The sequence below is a fragment of the Coregonus clupeaformis genome, chromosome 5, assembly GCF_020615455.1.
Source record: "Coregonus clupeaformis isolate EN_2021a chromosome 5, ASM2061545v1, whole genome shotgun sequence".
NCBI classification, from domain to species: Eukaryota; Metazoa; Chordata; class Actinopteri; order Salmoniformes; family Salmonidae; genus Coregonus; species Coregonus clupeaformis.
Genome location: NC_059196.1, coordinates 18,042,968 through 18,060,121, shown reverse-complemented (window position 1 = coordinate 18,060,121; position 17,154 = coordinate 18,042,968). Strand labels below are relative to the sequence as shown.

At 45.8% G+C, this 17,154-nt stretch overlaps 2 protein-coding genes across 3 annotated transcripts; both read left to right on the top strand.

Moving 5' to 3' along the window:
- The first annotated feature begins 59 nt into the window (after positions 1–59).
- On the top strand, positions 60–4,421 carry LOC121563880 (kelch-like protein 12). Its single transcript, XM_045213081.1, has 5 exons — positions 60–552; positions 905–1,058; positions 1,183–1,261; positions 1,457–1,684; positions 1,869–4,421. The coding sequence occupies exons 2-5, from the start codon at positions 905–907 to the stop codon at positions 3,349–3,351; spliced, it is 1,944 nt and encodes a 647-aa protein (XP_045069016.1). The 5' UTR covers positions 60–552; the 3' UTR covers positions 3,352–4,421.
- Positions 4,422–4,519: 98 nt separating this feature from the next.
- LOC121563853 (sodium/glucose cotransporter 2-like) lies at positions 4,520–14,586 on the top strand. 2 transcript variants are annotated; one of them, XM_041875519.2, is made up of 15 exons: positions 4,520–5,219; positions 5,461–5,532; positions 6,144–6,248; positions 6,369–6,428; positions 6,524–6,628; positions 6,982–7,087; positions 7,748–7,828; positions 10,005–10,234; positions 10,482–10,617; positions 10,833–10,940; positions 11,123–11,273; positions 11,423–11,591; positions 11,920–12,135; positions 12,344–12,479; positions 14,224–14,586. In XM_041875519.2, the coding sequence occupies exons 1-15, from the start codon at positions 5,109–5,111 to the stop codon at positions 14,439–14,441; spliced, it is 2,004 nt and encodes a 667-aa protein (XP_041731453.1). In that variant the 5' UTR covers positions 4,520–5,108; the 3' UTR covers positions 14,442–14,586. The 2 variants fall into 2 exon arrangements, with proteins under 2 accessions (XP_041731453.1, XP_041731452.1); XM_041875518.2 differs by having other exon boundaries at positions 6,144–6,428.
- Positions 14,587–17,154: the final 2,568 nt, after the last annotated feature.

Sequence of the window (17,154 nt, the reverse complement as noted above, 5' to 3'; positions counted from 1 at the left end):
CACCGGTTCAAAGGCTAGCCAATGAGACTAGCGGAACTATTGCATTGCGGTAATGCGGTTCGGACAGGGGGAAAAGTGAATTGTGCGGCCGACAATAGTCGGGCATGTCTCTAGGGCGATAAAACCAGTATTTTGTCTTTTTAACATCCGTAATGCGTTTGGGATGTTTGTATTTTATGCCATGATTGACTAATTCCCAGGATAAGACAGAAAGGGGTGCTTTGACGGATGTTTTTTTAAGAGAACTGCATTCAGTAGTTGCTAACTAACGTTAGCCGCGCCGGGCGGTCTGTTGTTATAGCCTGCATGGTGGTTCTGAGAACCATGAGCCGTGCTTCACCTCACACTGGAGGCCGTACTCACTCAGACCAGGACAGGCAAGGCGGATCGGAGGGTGGGACACACGGATGGCAACTGTCAGCGTCCCTTCTTGACTGACTACAGACAATCGGGCCCAAAGGTGAAGCTACTAACTGTCTGGCCCCTGGTGACATCCACTCAATCAGAGCCCAGGACAGGACCACCAAGTAGGGTAGTCTCCCTTTAATCAAGGTAAAGTCAACAACATTGTTGTCATTTTGTGTCACTATTCCTGAATGTACCCTGTTGATTTTCTCAATAAGAGCGAGGACTAGGGAATGGTGCGTTTGAGAGCTTTGCAAGACATTAATTCATTCAGCCTGTAGCTTAGAGTTGGATACTATTCATAAAGGGCTTTGAAGTTGAGCTTGACCATGACCCTCTAATTACTCTTAATTAGATTACTAAGATATATCTACATCCAATCATAATTATAACTGGCCACCAGCTTGTGTATCTGGCTCCTTGACAGAAATAACGTTTTTTGTTGTTAAAGGTTCTTGATATTCCTGTGTATATTATGTCAACGCTTGACTATCTTCAGATGAGTGCAGTCCGTGGAGGAACGATCACCTGGCGGCCACAGCCCTGGCAGGACGGCGACGGTGGGGGCGGGGAGCCCCTCTCGGACAGCGACTCCGAAGAAGAGGACTTTCCCGATGACAGCACCACTCCTTTAGGAGACTATGTCACACATGGTATGGTGGAATGGGAACGTACAAATTAATGCATCAGTCATGTGCTGCCTATATCATATAAGTCTCTTTCTATCTCTCTGTACCTTTTTCTATCTCCTCACTCTTTACTACTTCTCTCCCTAAGGGTTGAAGCAGCTACTGGACGCTCAGCAGCTGTGTGACGTCACACTGTTAGTGGAGGGGAAGAGGTTTATGTGTCACAGGTGGGTTCAATGACCTTGTACCAATTCTAGTGTACTACAGACATCCAAACAGTGCATGTTGCTACACACAAAGGAATATGTTACACATACTCAGATGCCTACTGCCATTTCAGTACTCCAGTCTCCTGCAGTTCATTGTAGTCACACCCTATCTCACCCTTATGTGAATGACGTCGTGCTTCTGCCTCTCTTCAGAGTCCTCTTGGCAGCAGTCAGCCCGTATTTCCGTGCCATGTTCACTAGCCCGTTGGTGGAGTCCCGCCTCACTGAGATCCGATTGGAGGAGGTGACGCCGTCAGTCATGGAGACTGTCATCCAGTTCGTCTACACTGGGGAGGCGGGGCTCTGCCTGGACACGGCCGAGGACTTGTTTGTGGCGGCCAATCGGCTTCAAGTGATGCCCCTGCAGGACCTGTGCTCCAGGTAACTATATAGTCATTGCTGCCTGACATAGATACGTTGTCATTTGCCCGGTCCAGAATGCTGCTGATACTCCTAAGCCTGTGCAGTTCAGTAACTGCCACAAAGAGTTTTGATAGCATTTTTAAAAGACAGCTTTTAAAAATGGTCCGGTTTTCCATCCTCAAACATCTGTGTGTGTTCGTAGGTTCCTGTTTGAACACCTGTCTGTGGACAATTGCCTGGGCATGTACTCTCTGGCCCGCTCCCACCACGACCAGCTGCTCCTGAGGGCTTCTCTGAGACTGGTGGCCCAGCACTTCCCCCGCGTGGCCCGCCAGAAGGACTTCCTGCTGCTGGACCCTGGCACCCTGGGCAGCCTGCTGGGCTCCGACCGCCTGGGCGTAGACTCTGAAGCAGAGGTGTATGACGCGGCGCGCCGCTGGGCCGAGCACCAGCCCGTGGACCGCTATAGCCACATGCCGGCCCTGCTCCACCACCTCCGCCCCGGCCTGCTGTCCCTGGAGGAGAGCCGGCGGCTGAGCCAGGAGCTGGGCCCTGCTGCAGCTGGAGAGGGCGGCCCGCTGAGGCCCCGGGAAGGCATGTTCGAGAAGAAGATAGTGTGTGTGGACCTGAAGCCGCGGGAGGACGAGTCGCTGAACGAGAGGGACTTCACTGTGGACTGCTTCGACCCGCGCACAGGGAAATGGGAGAAGCTGGCTGCCCTGGGCTCTCTGCTGTGCCCAGGTTGCACGGCCATCGGGGGTCGGCTGTTCGTAGCGGGGGGCATCCTGCGGGGCGGCACGGTGTCCACGGAGGTCCATGAGTATGACTCTGTGTTGGATCGCTGGCTGGAGCGGTCGCCCATGGTGTCACCCCGGGCCATGCTGGGTCTGCTGGGCTGTGGGGAGTCACTCTACGCCCTGGGGGGCTGCAACAGAGGAGCCATGCTGGACTCCTGTGAGATCCTGGACCTGGCCTCTCTCCAGTGGGGCCCGGGGCCCCGTTTGCCCCTGCCGCTGCGCTCCTTTGCCTGTGCCACCCTGCGTGGCCGCATCTACCTTCTGGGCGGCACCACACTGGAGCAGAACCGGGCGGTGGTGCACGCTGGCGTGCTCATCTACCACACCTTGACTGACTCGTGGACCCGCGTGGGACTGGACTCTGGCGCCACCTGCCTGGCCGGAGGGGTGGCGGTGCGGGGAGGAGTCTGTGCCATCGGAGGCTACATGAGGGATGCCACAAAGTTTATAGATGGGAACTACACCCATCTGGAACCTCTGGAAGCCACGGGGCGAGTGCTTTTCTTCAGGGAGGGCCGGGGCTCAGGGGTGGAGCGGGAGGTGACTGGGGCAGTGGTGGCTGAGAGGGGCGGGGGTGGGGGCGGGGGGAGCGACCGAGCCCCCAGTCCGGTGGTTTTCCCGGGGCTGCCCAGGCGGATCGCTGCCGGGGGCGTGGCCAGGTGGAAACGCAGGATATATGTGCTGGGCGGGGAGAACGGCTCCCGTTTCTATGACAGTGTGTACTGTTGGAAGCCTGGCTGGCGCAGCTGGGTCCAGAGACGGGAGAAACTACCCGGAGACACAGGGGGAGTCAGCCAGTTCGGCTGTACCACCCTTAAGTTCCCCAAGAAACACATCCTGTCCCGGCTGAGACTGGCTCGGGAGGATCGCAAGCCTGATGACGACTAATGAGCTGTGGCTAAGACCAGCATTCATGGGGTTTCAATAATGAAATGAAATGTAATCAACTTTTAACACTTGACAGTGGGGGGGAAGGGGACTCTCATCTGAATGTAACCACCGTATGCCACAACAATGCTCAAGTCCTTCACAAAATTGATTTAAAATGGTTTGAAACTGGTCTGCCTGTTGAACACACATCCTCAGCCTTTGCCACCTTATAGGAATTTAACAGCTGCATAGGCCTATGTTGTGAATGACTGGCTGTGAATGTTTGGCAGGGTTTAAATTTGTTTATTGAAATTTTAATTTAATTTATCTCTGCCTTTTCTATCCCAAACTTTCTGAAATTCACCAAATGATCCAAGGCCATGTTCATTAGGCACCAAATGGAAGAAAATTAACTGAAACATGGAAGGACTACCTACCTACATTCATTTTCGTTTTCCTTTGCAACATGACCTAGATTTCAGTCACTTGTTATTTTTGGTCAGTTTCTCTTCATCGCTATTCCTCCTAACGCTTATCCTCCTCCAATCAAATAGTGTTATCATCAGAGGAGATAGCATGGTTTCGTAATCACTATAGCACCCAAGTCTCCACACTCAAACAACTGTGTAATCTGTGCCAGTCTTGTAAAGATTAAGGTCTCAATACAATTCCATTTAGAAAATTCTGTTTTATTTTGGCTCAGAATACAGACTACGTAATTCGATTTAATTTCCAGATGCATTGGTTACTTACTTACCACAAGACCAAGAGCAGGCAGATCCCGCAGAATACCTGACACCTGACTATTTGGTTTTTAGACAGACAAGTTTATTTTTGATTTTAGTTGAACACGCCCCTTTACGCCACAGAGCTATGTGAAGATATTCTGAGTGCAAATGTGTATGTGTGTTGGGGCGTGAATGTTGGATTATGGTATGTAACAACAGGGGAGCCCCCCCCCCCATCATTCACACCCCTTAAGAGAAACATGATGTAATTTGATTTATGTTTTTGAACTGAAAGACAAATTGATAATTTGATGACAGTTATGCTATCAAATGATTAAAGGAATATTTGTTTAAGAAAGATTTTTGGGATTATTCTCCTGTTTAGTATTTCTCTGGGCAATGACAACCGGTCCTTCTGTCATTTTCTGTATGTTACTATAAGAGAAGAAATGATTAACCAGTTTCACATTTAGAATGGACGGTCTCGTAGTCACTCATGCACAAATCTCGTAGTCTCCCTCAACACATTTCCAGCAGGGTCTTTGTAGTGGTGGGGGTGATTCCATTGGTCAGAGACCAATATGACAGCGGATGTGGTCTTTGTTCGTGCTTTAGGCACATTTTGGGTCACGGTAAACCAAATGTTAACACCTGTAACATTAAGTAAGTTACCGATATAACAATATGCACATGGAAGAGAAAATCAAGTTTGTTTGACATGTTACGATAGAAGGTTGGACTGGACTAATGAACTAAACTGTGTGTGTAAGTGAACATTGAAGAGGCTAGGTGTTAATTATTACTGTCATTAATAAACTCCTGAATCAGCCTTTTTTCTGGCGACCAAAGGTCTTACTGACCAACCACTCTGACCATTCTGTCCTCTCCTTCACTTGGCCTTTCTCTTATCGGCCGTTAGAAAGTGAGTGAGCCCTCTATTTAAAAGACACTTGTATTATCATTATCCTTTGCTCCAAGTCTTGGACTGATATCCTTTGGTTTGATATTATTAGGCCTGTTGACGCCTTCCTTCATTTTTGTTGAGAAATGGAGAATCCCTCGTCTGAGACCACACCGGAGAAGGGGACCATTAATAATCTAGCTGATATCTTTGTCATCATCGGCTACTTCATTCTGGTCATTGGAGTGGGCGTCTGGGTTAGTAGTACACATATCTGTATATCTGTCTACAGTTCTGTAGCCTACATAGTTTTGAATCAACATAGTTTTATGTTATACATGATTCCGTGTATAATTTATCATAATGATGTCATGTCAAACTGGGTATTTGTACAGATCATATAACACTTATTGACATGTACAATACAGTAGGGTAGGCATATGTCATGAGGTAAACTACAGCTTAGGGCTTACATCCAGTGAATGTCCTGTCTTCCAGTCTATGTTTCGGACCAACCGTGGCACTGTGGGAGGCTACTTTTTGGCAGGACGGACTATGACATGGTGGCCAGTGAGTTCAACTTGATCTTTAACCCCTGTGACAACTCTTTGTATTTTAACTAACCCTTTGGGTCTCTGCTTCCACTAGTTTTGGCTTCCATTCACCTTTCCTGTCTTGCCCAGTCCCATTGTATACATTACAGCCTGAATGTGTGTTAAAGGACATTATAAACTGGGTGGTTCGAGCCCTGAATGCTGATTGGCTGACAGCCGTGGTATATCAGAACGTATACCACGGGTATGACAAAACATTTATTTTTTCTCCTCTAATTACGTTGGTAACCTGTTTATAATAGCAATAAGGCACCTCGGGGGTTTGTGGTATATGGCCAATATACCACAGCTAAGGGCTGTCTCCAGGCACTCCGCGTTGCGTCGTGCATAAGAACAGCCATGGTATATTGGCCATATACCACACCCCCTCGTGCCTTATTGCTTAAATACCACTCAAAAACAATATTTTGGTATTTGTTTAATTAGTCTACTGTTGATACAGTCCCAAAATGTTTTGCATGTCAACAGTCAAGCTTTCAAGATATAGGATTTTCAAGAAGCACTTGCCACATCATCTAGATGATGTTTTTTTCCTTTAACAGTTCTCCCCTCTCTCTCTCTCTATAGGTTGGAGCATCACTGTTTGCCAGTAATATTGGTAGTGGTCACTTTGTGGGCCTTGCTGGTACCGGAGCGGCCAGTGGAATTGCTGTGGGGGGATTTGAGTGGAATGTAAGTATCATTTGCCCCCTTAAAATAAGTTATGACATATTTCGAGTACAATACTTTGTAATATGTGCTGATCAGGAAATTGAGATTCTTCTGACATTGGAGCCCTCTTTCTCTACCCAGGCCTTGTTTATCGTACTCCTATTGGGCTGGCTGTTTGTCCCCGTCTACCTCACAGCAGGGGTAAATTACACAAGACCATTATATGCCAGCTAACATGACATACTGGAGAGTTTTGTGTCCATTTGTCTGTAATTTCTGCATTTCCCGTTGCTTAGGTAATTACAATGCCTCAGTACCTGAAGAAGAGGTTTGGGGGAACCAGGATCAGTCTGTACCTCTCCGTCATTTCTCTGTTCCTCTACATCTTCACCAAGATCTCTGTGAGTGTAGGACAGGGCTCCCCAACCCTGTTCCTGGAGAGCTACCGTCCTGTAGGTTTTCGCTCCAACCTTAATCTAGCCACCTGATTGTAATTATGAGTTGGTTAATAAGATGAATCAGGTTAGTTACAACTGGAGTTGGAGCGAAAACCCACAGGAACAGGGTTGGAGAGCCCTGGTCTAGGACAAAACTATGGGGCACTGTTTGTAACATGCTATAAAGTCCTTGATCATTACATTTTCTTCAATATTGATAGAATCTGTGGTATTGCTAAGACTCCTGAGTTCTGTACGTTTTATTGAGGTATAAACATGCCCGTGGACCAGTCTGACTGTCTCATCTCTCTCTCCAGGTGGACATGTTCTCCGGGGCAGTGTTCATACAGCAGGCTCTAGGCTGGAACATCTATGTGGCTGTGATAGCCCTCCTCTCCATCACAGCTCTGTACACAGTCACAGGTAACATCTGTTTGATCAAATTATACACAATTACTTGTTGTAGAAAAGGCTGTCCATGATTAAAGAGAGGTCATGTTTGCAAAAGATGACCCATAGGCAAAAACAGGGGCTCAGGCATTTGGTCTGTTACCCTCAACCCAAAGCGAGTGTAGGGTCATCTAGAGGTGAATAGATAATCATTGTATGTGTGTATCCTAGAGCAGTGTTTCCCAACTCCAGTCCTCCCAACAGTACATATTATTGTTGTGGCCCCCGACAAGCACACCTGATTCTACTTGTCAACGAATCATCAAACCCTTGACAAGTTGAATCAGGTGTTTTTGTCCAAGGCTACAACAAGAGTTTGGAAAACCCTGTCCTAGATAACCTCAGTAGTTTGTTCATCAACTGGGTTATTGTTGCCCCTATACCTCTATCACTCCAGTATCCCTGCACATGGAAATATGGTATTGGAACTGACTTTTAAAAAATATTTCCTGTATATAGTATACTTACTTTATTGTATATTTCATATTCTTATTTCTCGTGTGATTTTTTCTAATAATACATTGTTATTGATTATTGCATTGTTGGGTTTTGAGTTTGCAAGAAAGGCATTTCACTCAATTGACATTAAAACTTGAAACATATTAATCTGTAATTATCTGTTTTGCTCAATAGGGGGCCTAGCTGCTCTGATGTACACAGACACAGTCCAGACATTTGTCATCATCGCTGGCGCCTTCTGCCTCACAGGTTTCGGTAAGTTCAGAGTCCTGTGTCCATTGTGCCACACATTCCATCTTGTTGACTCCACTTGTTACTCAACGCATGACTGAGTAACAAGAAATATAGACGTTTCTTTATTGGTGCTTAAATGACCTTTTACCTACTGTACTTTTTGTTTATGCATACATGTGTATAGATGACGTAATATACAGTGCATTCGGAAAGTATTCAGACCCCTTTACTTTTTCCACATTTTGTTACGTTACAGCCTTATTCTAAAATGGATTAAATAGTTTTTTTCCCTCATCAATCTGCACACAATACCTCATAATGACATAGCAAAAACAGGTTTTTAGAAATGTTTGCAAATAAAAAATACTGAAATATTACATTTACAAAAGTATTCAGACCCTTTACTCAGTACTTTGTTGAAGCATCTTTGGCAGCGATTACAGTTTTGTGTCTTCTTGGGTATGACGCTACAAGCTTGGCACACCTGTATTTGGGGAGTTTCTCCCATTCTTCTCTGCAGATCCTCTCAATCGCTGTCAGGTTGGATGGGGAGCGTCGCTGCACAGCTATTTTCAGGACTCTCCAGAGATGTTTGATCGGGTTCAAGTCCGGGCTCTGGCTGGGCCACTCAAGGACATTCAGAGACTTGTCCCGAAGCCACTCCTGCGTTGTCTTGGCTATGTGCTTAGGGTCATTGTCCTGTTGGAAGGTGAACCTTCGCCCCAGTCTAAGGTCCTGAGCGCTCTGGAGCAGGTTTTCATCAAGGATCTCTCTGTACTTTGCTCTGTTCATCTTTCCCTCGATCCTGACTAGTCTCCCAGTCCCTGCTGCTGAAAAACATCCCTACAGCATGATGCTTACACCACCATGCTTCACCGTAGGGATGGTGCCAGGTTTCCTCCAGACGTGATGCTTGGCATTCAAGCCAAAGAGTTCAATCTTGGTTTCATCAGACCAGAGAATCTTGTTTCTCATGTTCTGAGAGTCCTTTAGATGCCCTTTTGGCAAACTCCAAGCAGGTTGTCATGTCTGGCCACTCTACCATAAAGGCCTGATTGGTGGAGTGCTGCAGAGATGGTTGTCCTTCGGGAAGGTTTTTCCATCTCCACAGAGGAACTCTGGAACTCTGTCAGAGTGACCATCGGGTTCTTGGTCACCTCCCTGACCAAGGCCTTTCTCCTCCGATTGCTCAGTTTGGCCGGGCGGCCAGCTCTAGGAAGAGCTTGGTGGTTCCAAACTTCTTCCATTTAAGAATGATGGAGGCCACTGTGTTCTTGGGGACCTTCAATGCTGCAGAAATGTTTTGGTACCCTTCCTCAGATCTGTGCCTCGACACAATCCTGTCTCTGAGCTCTACGGACAATTCCTTCGACCTCATGGCTTGGTTTTTGCTCTGACATGCACTATCAACTGTGGGACCTTATATAGACAGGTGTGTGCCTTTCCAAATCATGTCCAATCAATTGAATTTACCACAGGTGGACTCCTATCAAGTTGTAGAAACATCTCAAGGATGATCAATGGAAACAGGATGCACCTGAGCTCAATTTCGAGTCTCATAGCAAAGGGTCTGAATACTTATGTAAATAAGGTATTTCTGTTTTTTATTTGTAATACATTTGCAAAAATTTCTAATAACTTGTTTTCGCTTTGTCATTATGGGGTATTGTGTGTAGATTGATGAGGAAAATGTTTTATTTAATCAATTTTAGAATATGGCTGTAACGTAACAAAATGTGGAAAAAGAGAAGGAGTCTGAATACTTTCCGAATGCACTGTATAATAACTGATACTGATGATGTCATGTATTATAGATACTGTACCTGCAAATGAAATACTGTACCATGTTTTTCCTATGACTGCATTTAGTGTCTCAAAACTCTATTTGAGTGGTCCACAATGTAACTTTTAAAATGTGTATTTTGTATTGTCAACTATTGTATCATTGTGGAGTGACACTTTAATACATTTGTCTAACTCATGACTCAACTGGTCATGTTGAATTAGCTGCTGTGTCCAGTGGATCTTCCTCACTCCCTCCCTCCTTCATCCAACCTCCCACTCTCATCCACCACCACCTTTAGTAAACCACTTCCTTGATCCGGCCTCACTATAGACCCACTATAGATCCCCCAGTCCTCTGCTCCATATGTGACATTGTGTACGTGTCCCTCTTCCTTTCTCTTCCTGTCCTCAGCCTTCTTTGAGGTGGGGGGCTACAACGCTCTGCTGGAGAAGTACAGGTTAGCACTGCCCTCCAAGAACCAGTCCCTGGAGCCCCAGCGCTACAACATCTCCCCCCAGTGCTTCACCCCCCGAGACGACGCCTTCCAGCTGCTCAGGGACCCCGTGACTGGGGACCTGCCCTGGCCGGGGGTCCTCTTTGGCATCGCCATCGTGGGCGGCTGGTATTGGTGCACCGACCAGGTAAATAAGCTCATAGGAACACAGTGGATGGAATTCATATGTGGGTTTATTTCATAGTGCATTTACTGTAGATGACCCATTCAAAACGGCACATTGCTGACTGAATCTAATTTGTCTGCTCTGGTCATTCTGTTGCTATGATGAGAGATACTTAAATTAGATGGATGTGGAGCAACATGGATCAGATGGGAAGATTGAATCGTTGGTTGAGTTGATCTAGTATCTTCCCCCATGTCTGTGTGTATAGGTGATCGTGCAGCGCTGCCTAGCGGCCCGCAGTCTGACCCATGTGAAGGCGGGCTGCATCATGTGTGGATACCTGAAACTGCTCCCCATGTTCCTTATGGTGTTCCCCGGAATGATCAGCCGCGTACTCTTCCCAGGTGAGTTCCCAAATATGCCATCATAGGATTGACACAGAGTTGAGTGGAGAATCAACAGGGAAACAAGCACACAGCAAAACAACTAAATTAAAGACAGTTTGTTACACTTTCTCTTTTACCCTGAAGATGTATGAGTGTGTGTGTGTAGTGTTCCCTCTCTATTCCTCCTGTCATTATGGGCTCCATGGTTACAGAGCCTGTCTTCTCTCTGACAGATGAGGTGGGTTGTGTGGTGCCAGAAGTGTGTCAGCAGGTGTGTGGGACGGAGGTGGGCTGCTCCAACATTGCCTACCCCAAACTGGTGGTCTCTGTCATGCCAAATGGTGAGAAGTCTCTCTCCTCTGCTGAACTAGTTGCTCAGATCTGGGTGAAACGGTTACTGTATTATGATTTTTTTTACACACAATTTACTGCGTGCAGATGGCTACCATGGTTTTATCTCTCCCATCATCTTACCTTGGTCTTCCTCCCCCCTCCTCTCTCTCTCCCCACTCCTCTCTCCCAGGTCTGAGGGGCCTGATGCTGGCGGTCATGCTGGCGGCCCTGATGAGCTCCCTGGCTTCCATCTTCAACAGCAGCAGTACCCTGTTCACCATGGACATCTGGACCCGCCTCAGACCACAGGCCAGAGAGAGCGAGCTCATGGTCGTTGGCAGGTCTGCACCTGCTTTCACTTGGTTTACATAGAAAAACTTGGTTTAGGTAGAAAAGTTCAGCTGTCCCAGACCATTTGCTGGAGTAGGTCAATATAATGTATGATCCTATAAAATGGCTGCCTCTCACTTACTCCGTCTCTCCCTCTCAGAGTGTGGGTCCTTGTCATCGTAGCCGTCAGTATCTGTTGGATCCCTGTGGTCCAGGCGGCCCAGAGCGGTCAGCTGTTTGACTACATCCAATCAGTGACCAGCTACCTGGCCCCGCCCATCGCCTCAGTCTTCTTCCTGGCTGTGTTTGTGAAGAGGGTCAATGAGCAGGTGAGGTCAGAGGGTGTGTTGTGTTCTAGTTACATTGTTGTGAGAGAACATAGTTGAGAGAGGACATACGGAAAGCATTGGCGATGTAACCTATGAATGTGAGAGACATCTGGGCCCGTATTCACAAGGCATCTCAAGGTAGGACTGCCGATCTAGGATCAGGCCCCCCTGTTCATATAACCTTATTCATTATGATCTAAAATGCAAAACTGATTCTAGATCAGCACTCCTACTCTGAGACTCTTTGTGAATACAGGCCCAGACATATACCACTGGATGAACTTTTCCTTCTTTGTTTACTTTGGTACTAAATTTACATTTCTTTCAGGGGGCGTTTTGGGGCCTGATGGGGGGCCTAGCTATGGGGCTATGCCGTATGGGGCCAGAGTTTTGGTTTGGCTCAGGCAGCTGCCTGTTCCCCTCAGACTGCCCCACTCTGGTGTGTGGGGTCCATTACCTCTACTTCGCTGTGCTCCTCTTCTTCTGCACCTCCATCCTGGTGCTGCTTGTCAGCTACTGTTCACCAGCCATAGAAGACAAACATGTGAGTGCTCATAGGCAGAATGGACAGTGTGCCTCAGTCTGTTTTATCAAATGCCAGCATCCATTAGATATTATTAATGCAGGGGAATCTTACCCACTATAATGAGAACTTACTATAAACTCAGAGATCAATAAACCTATGGTGGTATGCATCTCCCCATCTAATGCTCTGAGTGATTTCTGATAGAACTGAACTTCTCTTCTCCTAGCTCCACCGTCTTGTGTTCAGCCTCCGCCACTCCAAGGAAGAGAGGGATGACCTTGATTGGAAGCAGGAAGTGAAGGGGAGGATAGCACGCAGGGAGGCAGAGGAGAAAAGCAGAGACAAGTCTGAGGACAGCCCAGGTATGAGAGAAACATACAGTACCAGTCAAGGGTTTCTCTTAATTTTTTACATTGTAGAATAATAGTGAAGACATCAAAACTATGAAATAACACATATGGAATCATGTAGTAACCAAAAGTGTTAAACAAATCAAAATATATTTTATGAGGTTCTTCAAAGTAGCCACCCTTTACCTTGACAGCTTTGCACACTCTTGGCATTCTCTCAACCAGCTTCATGAGGTAGTCACCTGGAATGCATTTCAATTAACAGGTGTGCCTTGTTAAAAGTTAATTTGTGGAATTTATTTTCTTCTTAATGCGTTTGAGCCAATCAGTTGTGTTGTGACAAGGTAGAGGTGGTATACAGAAGATAGCCCTATTTGGTAAAAGAACAAGTCCATATTATGGCAAGAACAGCTCAAATAAGCAAAGAGAAACGACAGTCCATCACTACTTTAAGACATGAAGGTCAGTCAATCCGGAAAATTCAAGAACTTTGATGGTTTTTGCACTGCACTTGAAGAAGCTATCAAGCGCTATGATGAAACTGGCTCTCATGAGGACCGCCACAGGAAAGGAATACCCAGAGTTACCTCTGCTGCAGAGGATAAGTTAGAGTTAACTGCACCTCAGGTTGCAGCCCAAATAAATGCTTCACAGAGTTCAAGTAACAGACACATCTCAACATTAACTGTTCAGAGGAGACCGCGTGAATCAGGCCTTCATGGTCAAATTGCTGCAAAGAAACCACTACTAAAGGACACCATTAAGAAGAAGAGACTTGCTTGGGCCAAGAAACAAGAGCAATGGACATTAGACCGGTGGAAAAATGTCCATTGGTCTGAGTCCAAATTGGAGATTTTTGTTCCAACCGCCGTGTCTTTGTGAGACGCAGAGTAGGTGAACGGATGATCTCTGCATGTGTGGTTCCCACCGTGAAACATGGAGGTGGTGTGGAGCTGCTTTGCTGGTGACACTGTCTGATTTATTTAGAATTGAAGGCACACTTAACCAGCATGGCTACCACAGCATTCTGCAGCGATACGCCATCCCATCTGGTTTGCGCTTAGTGGGACTATCATTTGTTTTTCAACAGGACAACGACCCAAAACACACCTCCAGGCTGTGTAAGGGCTATTTGACCAAGGAGAGTGATGGAGTGCTGCATCACCCGACCTCAACCCAATTGAGATGGTTTCGGATGAGTTGGACCGCAGAGTGAAGGAAAAGCAGCCAACAAGTGCTCAGCATTTGTGGGAACTCCTTCAAGACTTTTGGAAAAGCATTCCTCATGATGCTGGTTGAGAGAATGCCAAGAGTGTGCAAACCGGTTAAGGCAAAGGGTGGCTACTTTGAAGAATCTCAAATATAAAATATATTTTGATTTGTTTAACACTTTTTTGGTTACTACATGATTCCATATGTGTTATTTCATAGTGATGTCTTCACTATTATTCTACAATGTAGAAAATAGTAAAAATAAAGAAAAACCCTGGAATGAGTAAGTGTGTCCAAACTTTTGACTGGTACTGTACTTGCACTTTGGTGTCACCTCCCCCCACCACTACACACACACGGCGCAGTCGAGCGGATCAAATCCATGATGCATTGTGGGTCAATTGTGACTGACTGATCTACGAATAATGAGTAGTTATTTATTATGCAAGGTGATTTGTAGATCAGTCAGTCTTGACTTGCCTGCAAAGTCAGCTGCAATGTCTAACAAGCCCATAATCTTGTTTTGATTTCTTTCCTTTGTTAGTGGATGCTGAAGAACCCAAATCTGGTATCTGTCGTCTCCTTGGCTGGTTCTGTGGCGTCAGCGGCTCTCAGGCCCCAGAGCTCACAGAGGAGGAGGTTACTGAGGCGTCCAAAGAGCTGCCTGACATCAGTGAGGAGCCCTTCTGGAAGCATGTTGTTGATGCTAATGCCCTGGTTATGATGGCCGTGGCAGTCTTCCTGTGGGGTTACTATGCATGAGGAGGCTAGTAAAACGATAATGTGACCATTGCTAATTGCACTTTCGGTCATTCTTACTAGATTCTGAATTAAACCAAAAGTGTATGTCATTCGATGTACAAACATCTATTCATGAAAAATAAAGTTGTCCTGTGTAGCCCTTTTACTTGTCGCTTTCTAGTAATATTATCATTATGAAATTGGTTATGATAAACAATAATCCACACTCCTTTGCTAAACCTTTACCTTAACATACACATCTCTCCCCTCTAGTGGCCATATAATGCCATTGCATATATCAAGCGTCACCATCTTGCATCAACTTGAGTCATGTGGAGGACAAATGGTTTCAAATCTATAAATAAGCAAAAGTAAATCAATATCACCAACATTGCAATATTATCAATATATTTTCAATTAGGACTACACTGTAGCAACTTCTCTAAATACAGTGAGGGGAAAAAAGTATTTGATCCCCTGCTGATTTTGTACATTTGCCCACTGACAAAGACATGATCAGTCTATAATTTTAATGGTAGGTTTATTTGAACAGTGAGAGACAGAATAACAACAAAAAAATCCAGAAAAATGCATGTCAAAAATGTTTTAAATTGATTTGCATTTTAATGAGGGAAATAAGTGTAAGACCCCTCTGCAAAATATGACTTAGTACTTGGTGGCAAAACCCTTGTTGGTAATCACAGAGGTCAGACGTTTCTTGTAGTTGGCCACCAGGTTTGCACACATCTCAGGAGGGATTTTGTCTCACTCCTCTTTGCAGAACTTCTTCAAGTCATTAAACTCAAACCTTCAGCACCCTCCACATATTTTCTATGGGATTAAGGTCTGGAGACTGGCTAGGCCACTCCAGGACCTTAATGTGCTTCTTCTTGAGCCACTCCTTTGTTGCCTTGGCCGTGTGTTTTGGGTCATTGTCATGCTGGAATACCCATCCACGACCCATTTTCAATGCCCTGGCTGAGGGAAGGAGGTTCTCACCCAGGATTTGACGGTACATGGCCCCGTCCATCCTCCCTTTGATGCGGTGAAGTTGTCCTGTCCCCTTAGCAGAAAAACACCCCCAAAGCATAATGTTTCCACCTCCATGTTTGACGGTGGGGATGGTGTTCTTTGGGTCATAGGCAGCATTCCTCCTCCAAACACGGCGAGTTGAGTTGATGCCAAAGAGCTCGATTTTGGTCTCATCTGACCACAACACTTTCACCCAGTTCTCCTCTGAATCATTCAGATGTTCATTGGCAAACTTCAGACGGGCATGTATATGTGCTTTCTTGAGCAGGGGGACCTTGCGGGCGCTGCAGGATTTCAGTCCTTCACGGTGTAGTGTGTTACCAATTGTTTTCTTGGTGACTATGGTCCCAGCTGCCTTGAGATCATTGACAAGATCCTCCCGTGTAGTTCTGGGCTGATTCCTCACCGTTCTCATGATCATTGCAACTCCACGAGGTGAGATCTTGCATGGAGCCCCAGGCCGAGGGAGATTGACAGTTATTTTGTGTTTCTTCCATTTGCGAATAATCACACCAACTGTTGTCACCTTCTCACCAAGCTGCTTGGCGATGGTCTTGTAGCCCATTCCAGCCTTGTGTAGGTCTACAATCTTGTCCCTGACATCCTTGGAGAGCTCTTTGGTCTTGGCCATGGTGGAGAGTTTGGAATCTGATTGATTGATTGATTCTGTGGACAGGTGTCTTTTATACAGGTAACAAACTGAGATTAGGAGCACTCCCTTTAAGAGTGTGCTTCTAATCTCAGCTCGTTACCTGTATAAAAAGACACCTGGGAGCCAGAAATCTTTCTGATTGAGAGGGGGTCAAATACTTATTTCCCTCATTAAAATGCAAATCAATTTATAACATTTTTGACATGCATTTTTCTGGATTTTTTTGTTGTTATTCTGTCTCTCACTGTTCAAATAAACCTACCATTAAAATTATAGACTGATCATTTCTTTGTCAGTGGGAAAACGTACAAAATCAGCAGGGGATCAAATACTTTTTTCCCCTCACTGTAAGCAGAAGATACCTACACAAGTCATCATGCAGAAACAAACGTGTTAGGGGGCATATATTCCAGTTTTAATAGTTTGTTTATTTGAGAAGCACATATTCCCATTAGCATTGTACAACTGAAACCTACAGTGGTCTCCCCTACCCAGTCAGATGGGTCAAGTGAACAGAGTTCGCTATACTGTATTTGTCAAGGTCTTGCAGATTTAGGGAGTGTGAGAGGGACCAATGGGGTTAAGGCTGTAGAGAGTTCTATGGTCCGTGTTTCTTTTCACCCACATTGAAGCAAACGACGGCTTTGGCAAAGACTGCCCTCTGCCGACTAGCAGGGAGTTTGGACTGGGGGTTAGTGGGGAGGGAGGGGCTAAAAAATAAAGAGTTGAAGGGAGGGGGAACAGTCCTCAAAAAACAGGAAAGAACAGCAAACATTCGCTCACACAAAAATGATAACAAGCAGTCAAAACCTTTGTACAAAGTGACATCAGGCCTTTGCAAAGTGACATCAAATTGCCTTCTCCTGCCCCCACACCACTGTTAGTCTCATTCATTAAAGGCCCAGTGCAGTCAAAAACGTGATTTTCCTGTGTTTTATATACATTTTCACACTATGAGGTTGGAATTATACTGTGAAATTGTGAAAATGCGAGATAATGCCCTTTTAGTGTAAGAGCTGTTTGAAAACACCGCCTGAAATTTCAGCCCGT